This window comes from Anomalospiza imberbis, chromosome 6 (genome assembly GCF_031753505.1).
Source record: "Anomalospiza imberbis isolate Cuckoo-Finch-1a 21T00152 chromosome 6, ASM3175350v1, whole genome shotgun sequence".
Taxonomy (NCBI): Eukaryota; Metazoa; Chordata; class Aves; order Passeriformes; family Viduidae; genus Anomalospiza; species Anomalospiza imberbis.
This window is the reverse complement of record NC_089686.1, coordinates 5,674,166-5,680,434: the sequence shown is the minus strand read 5'-3', so window position 1 is coordinate 5,680,434 and position 6,269 is coordinate 5,674,166. Positions and strand designations below refer to the sequence as shown.

Below are 6,269 nucleotides of genomic sequence, written 5' to 3'. Positions count from 1 at the left end.
AGGACAGGTCAAAGTTTGGCAGCCCCTGCACCCCACAGTGCCCTTTCCCTTTGGCCTCTGACGCCTCCATCTCCTCTCCAGCAAGCACACGTGGATCTTCTCCTGGAGAGGAAAGAAATAACAGAAACATGGAAGAGCCGGTGCCTGGCACTGCTGGGAGGCGGGGCAGACACGGCTGGGGAGTATTACGCTCTCTCTCACGGTATTACCCCCGCAGCGGCCAGGGGTAACTGGATCTGCGAGAGTCTGATCCTCCCAAGCCCTTAATTGGATGCGGGAAACGTCCAAAATGCAGCTCACTCTCCTGCCTCCCACAGCTATGGCACACACACACGCTCTTCTTGTCACACAAGGGTGTTTCCCCCTGAACCCATCCCCCTGCAAACATCTCCCAGCACCCAGCTCCAGGCCAGCAAGCCAGAGCTGACCTTTTGCACAGGAGCCCTCCCAGACAAGAGAAGTGCTGCTGATGGTGCGATATTCAATAGATTTCCAGACATCTCCTTTTTGTGTTCTGCAAAGAAAACCTCTTGGTTAGACAAGGGGCAAAAGGCAGTGGCAGAACAAATAAGGAACAGTCCCTTTTGTGGGACGGGGCTGTGGGATGGCGATGGGATGAATGCTCTGCAAGGCTTGTGCAGACTGGAGGGTGAGGATGGGCGTGCAGGGAGCACCCACATGGGCCAGGCAGCAGCTGGGGCAGTACCCCCGGCCTGGAGGGGTTGGTGTGGCTTTTCCAAGGCTCTTGCATCCCCCAGCCCTCCCTCCACCCCAGTTTCCACTGCAAGCAGCAGCAGCAGCAGCCGTCCCCCTCTGCAGTGTTGGACTGGGACAATGCTCCCTGGATAAGTGGGCCTTCTGTCCCCCAGCTGCACCAGAGCTAGGCTCTCTCCCCAGCTTGCAAACCATTTGCTATTTTTTTTTTTTTTTTTTCCCTTACAAAATCAATTTACAGACAGCTCACTCATTTTTTCCCCCTTGCAAACTTATTAGGTATTCAGTCCCGGCTAGCACTCGTAAGCATCCTTTGTCCCAGGGAGGGCTGGAGACCCCTTCATTAGCAGTGATTACCTCTGAGCAGTTTGACAGCCTCCCAGCCCGCTTACAAGACTTTCCCATTCAGCCCTGCCCGGGGCTGCCCCGCTTCTCAAAAGAAACGGAAACATTCAAACATTTCTCCCCCCTTCCCAGCTGAAGAGAGGAAAAGCTCTTTCTCTTTTCCTCCTTCCCCATTCACTTCACTTTTGATACAATATTTTCCTTCTTTGTTAAATCAGAGAGAGAGGGGTCAAGGGAGACGTTTTAGTGACCCTTTTTGGAGCGTTTTGTTTAGTGTAAATACAAGCTCCTTCACTCTTACCCGTTTATAATTATTATTATTTTTAAAACAACCAGAGGCTCGGGAGGGAGACGGCTTGGGCTGATCTTTAGGGGGAAAAAATTCCTGAAAACCTGGAGGAAGGACATTTACTTTCAATAAGGGAAGGGAAAGGGCAGTTGGGAAACAAAAAAAAAAAAAAAACAAAAACAAAAAAAAAAAAAAAAAAAAAAAAAAAACAAACCAAAAAAAACCAAACAAACAACAAACAGGGGGTATGGGGTGGGCAAATCGAGATTTTTTATTTTGGGTCTTACTGGTCGAACTAAAGGCGCGGCGCAGCCCCACGGCCCCGGCCCCCGCGGAGCTCCGGCGGGGAAGAAGCGGAGCTGGGAGACGCTCGCTTCTCCCGCAACAAGCAAGGCCGGGCAGAGGGGCTGCTCTTCCCACGGGGGCTCCGTGCTCCTTTCCCCGCCCCGGCCACTCTTTCCGAAGGGGGTTTGTGCTCTTGCCGCCAGCGCCCGCAGGAAGGTCCCTCCATTGCCCACTCGGGAGATCCTGCATCCTTCACGACACTCAAACCCTCTGCCGAAAGAGACAATGTCATCCCCGCTGCCTGTTGAACAAATTCCAGGTGTTTTTTCGTTGGAAAGAAATCCCGCGTTACCAGACGCTGAACGCATGTGTTTTCTGCTCTCTTTATATTTTTAATGCCCCACAATAAGCGCTGCTACTCTGCCCGCAGAAGCCGGTGGAGAAAATGAATCCAATTCACCGATTTCTCGGGGAAGAAAAGAAATAAAGAACACGATGTCTTTCAGCAGATTCCGTTTTGAGGGTGAACACCGCTTTTGCTCCCAAAACAACCTCGCGGGTGGGAAGCGCTGCCCATCAGCGAACCCCAAACCCAAGGTAAAACCCCAAACTCGTTTGATGCTTAAACAGCAAAGCCTGGCTCTTCTTGCACGGCTTAAATCCAGTGGGGTTCAGGAGGCAACAAACCTCAGGGTTTGGGGTGCAAAGTGCTCTCCGGACCCTCCCGTAGGTGGGTACACCAAAGGCAGGTGGAGACCCCTACTCTGCTCCCGCTCCCCGCCCTGCGATCCGACCCTTCCGCACTTCTAAAATGTAGATTATTTGCCTGTTACACTGCTCCAGGGAAAGAACTGCCTGTAAATTGACTTAAAAAAACAGTTTAAAAATTCCTGCTACCCGCTCCATCCCTGGAACACTCTGTAGGGAAAACCAAGGCACGTGCATTTGGGGACAGAACGCAGATTTAGGCATGGGGGGTGCAAACACCTTGAATCCAGGTTTGAAATTCAAATTTAGACAGAGGGGCAGAAGTCACTGCCTAGACGGGAATATACCTCCCGATAAAAGGCAACATGACTGAATTAAACTATCACGGAGCCGAAATGCCCCTGCTCCTTGCAGGCAGCCGGAGCCGAGCAGGAGCCGGGGCATCTCCCGCTGCCAGCGCTGCCCGGCTTCCCCCAGTGCCAGGCTTCGGCTGCTAAATAAAACGAGCCAAGCAATCAGCTTACCGGGGAGGCATCTCTCTGAGGACAGGGAAGTAAACGCGATGAGACCGAGAAGACAAAAAAAGCACAGCTCAGGCGATTTAAAGATCAATGTCAAATTGTATAATATAAAATCCTTCTGCTGGGGAAAAAAAGCTTAGCACGCTCCTTGGACCTGGCGTTTGGTCTCCTCCAGCAAAACCGCCGCAAAACAAAGCGAGGGAGGCGGATGGTGGGGACAGCCACAGGCACATCGCAGAGGTCGCGATTTGGGGTAATTTAGCCCCCGTTATGGCCTTTCACTGGCATGGAGAACTGTTAATTCCCCATCTTCTCCTCGCCTTTGCCAGGTGAGGGAAGAAGCTTAGTTTCCTCGGCGAAGCTGTGCCCCAACCATTGCTCTCCATAATATTATTTTTTTCTTTTTCTTCCCCTCGCTCCTCTCAGAAAATTCGCCTCCGATAATCCCCAGAGCTTCAGCCCTTGGGAGAGAAGAAGCTGCGGCGATGCCACCTCCTTCCCATCCCCAGCCAGCCCCGTTCCCGTTCCTCTCGCCTCATCCCGGCTCCTCCCAGCTCCCTGCCTGGCAAAGACATCACCCCCGGTCCCGGGGACCGGCTAGTTCGGTTCCTGCCGAGCTGCTGCTGAAATACCCGTGGCCTCGGAGATCTGCTCTGCGTAAACTGGCGGGCTTGAAACCGACACCGTCATTTCAAAGCAGATGCGAGGGTCGTTCACCAAATATTTTATTATGGTTTTAGGCTGCTTCATACAGTTTCGTCCTGCACATGCTCTACAAGTCACCTGTGCACATAGAGAACAAGCCAAAAATAATAATAATTAATAATAATAATAGAAAAAAATCTACCATAGCAATCCCTTAAATAAGTAAATAAACATTATATATATATATATATATATAAAACCCCTTTAAAGTAAAGCAAAACCCAACCAAAAGGACAGCGCCTTTTCAACATGAAACAACCCCGCGGAATTAGGGCAGGGGCTCAGACATTTTGCAACTTGGCATTCGGTTTCTTGACGATTTTTTTTTTTTTTTTAAACTTTTTTTCTGGGCTTTCTTTAATTATTTCTTTTTAGGCATCAGTTCCGCAAATCCTTCGAAATAAAGGCGACAAGGATTTTAATGACGTTTTTTAATGCAGTCTGTTGCAGGGCTGGGAGGGAGGCGCGGGCGGGCGGCCGGGGAGCGCCCCGTACCCCGCGTTCGGCGCCGCGCCGGGCACTGCCAGCCCCGCTGCTCCGGCCGTGTCGGAGGCACCGGTGAGCCGGGCCTCCCGCTCGCCCCGGTTTGCCATGGCGGTGGTGTCAGATGTCACATTCACTGTCGCTGGATGTGATGGAGATGGCGGAGGTGGCCGCTTTGCTGGAGAGGCTGGCTGCGGGGCTGGAGGCGGCCCCCACCGCCTCCCCGCCGCTCTCCTCCTCCGCTTGCAGCGAGCGCACCGAGCCCTGCGTTAGGACCTGCTGCTGTAGCCTGCAAGGAACCGGCACACACAGCATCACCGCCCGCCCTCCGCACCCGCCGACAGCCCCGGTGTCCCCCCAGGGGCTCCCCCGACCGGCACCCCCACGCCCCTGCCCCTGGCCTCCGGCTCTCTCCAGCGATACGAGAGAGGAGAAGCTGGGTAGGCACCCGGTTCCTCAGCTCTGCCTGAGAAACCGGGTGCCCACCCCAAGGTCAGCCCCGCTCCTCGGCTGGCACACCCAGAGGAAAGTTATCCCACTCCTCCTCAGCCTGCCCCCAACCGGCTCTCATCTCAGGGGTCAGTAATGCCCTGCAGCAGCTCCCGGGCGGCGGTTCCCGTCCAGTAGGCCTTACATCTTCCCTTAGCCGATAAAAAAGGGCTCCGGGTGACAGTACCCACGTCCCCGACGTGCGACAGCCCTGCTGAGGGGTGACAAGGGGAGTTTTCCCCACTCCGGGATCCTGGGGAGGAGATAAAGGGGGAACTCTGCTCCCTCCCCTGCTTGCCGGGGCGTCTGCTTGTGTTGCTAGTATTGGGATAACACTGCTCATTTAGAGCCGTGATTTTGTTCCACAACATACCTATTTTTAAATTTTATATATATATATATTTATATATATATATTCACGTTGAATTTCTATTATATATTTATATATATATAATAGAAACAAGAACAAATATCCCAATGAATGCTCCCGGATGGCTCTGGCGGAGGAGCAGGGCCCACAGAGAGCATGGCTGGCTCTTCTCAGGATGGACATATTTCAAACCAGTATTTATATGTCCGGGCAAAACTTTGAAGGGGGTTTGTCTCCGCTTAGCCCCTGAACATGGCCCTTCTGCCGCCAGCTCCAGCCGGTGGTTCCAGGCGGCCCTTCTCCTGCTCCCCCTGTCCTGCTCCCCCACAGGGCAGCCAAGAGGGAGCCCATGGCGGGGATCCTCCCCTATTAAATCGAAGGAATTAAAAAGCCTTAGTGTTTTCCCGCTGCTCCTGCTTTATCTCGCTGCATTTCCCGGGGAGAAATCTCCCGAGATCGTTTCCCCCATCCTCTGCCGGCAGTTTCGCACCGCCTCCCCGCAGCCTCCGGCCTCGGCGGGCGGGGGCAAAGCCTCGCTAAGGGGGAACCTGTGTCCCGACGGGACGGGCAGCACCTTACCTGTTCTTAGCGGCTGCTGCCCTGTCCCTTTGCCTGCGGTTTTTGAACCAGTTGCCCACTTGCGTGGGGGTAAGTCCCGTGGCCTGAGCCAGTTCCCGCTTTTTGCTGGGGTTGGGGTAAGGGTCCTGCAGGTACCACTCCCGCAGCAAATGCCTCGTCCGCTCCTTGAAGCAATGTGTCTTCTGCTCGCCGTCCCAGATGGTGCGCGGCAGCGGGAACTTCTTCCTCACCCGGTACTTGTCCACCGGCCCCAGGGGTCGGCCCCGCAGCTTCTCCGCCTCCTGGTAGTGCGCTTCCAGCCAGAGGGCTTGCAGTTTGGCGTGGGACTCCTTGGTGAACTTGTGGTTCTCCAGGATGTGGTAGAGCTCCCGGTAGTTCCCCGTGTGGAAGGCCACGATGGCCCGGGCTCTCAGCACCGACTCGTTCTTGTTGAGCGCCTCGCAGGCCGCGGGAGCCACGGGCAGGGACCAGAGGAAGCGCCCCAGGCGCTCGATGTCCCCGCTCTCCTCCAGGGTCTCGCATACCCCGGCCACCTGCTGCGGGCTGAAATTGAGGATGGGCAGCTGGAACATGGAGGCGGCGCCGGGCTCCGCTCCGCGCTCCGCGCACCCCCGGCGATGCCCGCCGCCACCGCGCACAGCCCCGCGGCGGGGAAGGGGCAGCGGCCCCGGGCCACCCCTCGTTCCGCTGCTGCCTCCGCCGGTGCCGGCGGAGCTGCCGCGGGAGGGACGGCGGAGGGCGGAGAGGCGATGGGGACCGCTCGGCAGCTCCGGCGACTGGG

The 6,269-nt window shown here is 55.4% G+C and overlaps 1 protein-coding gene across 1 annotated transcript; it reads right to left on the bottom strand.

The window, feature by feature from the left end:
* Nucleotides 1-4,047: 4,047 nt before the first annotated feature.
* Nucleotides 4,048-6,269, bottom strand: SIX6 (SIX homeobox 6). Its single transcript, XM_068194970.1, has 2 exons — nt 5,489-6,269; nt 4,048-4,339 (listed from the first exon to the last, which is right to left on the bottom strand). The coding sequence occupies exons 1-2, from the start codon at nt 6,058-6,060 to the stop codon at nt 4,171-4,173; spliced, it is 741 nt and encodes a 246-aa protein (XP_068051071.1). The 5' UTR covers nt 6,061-6,269; the 3' UTR covers nt 4,048-4,170.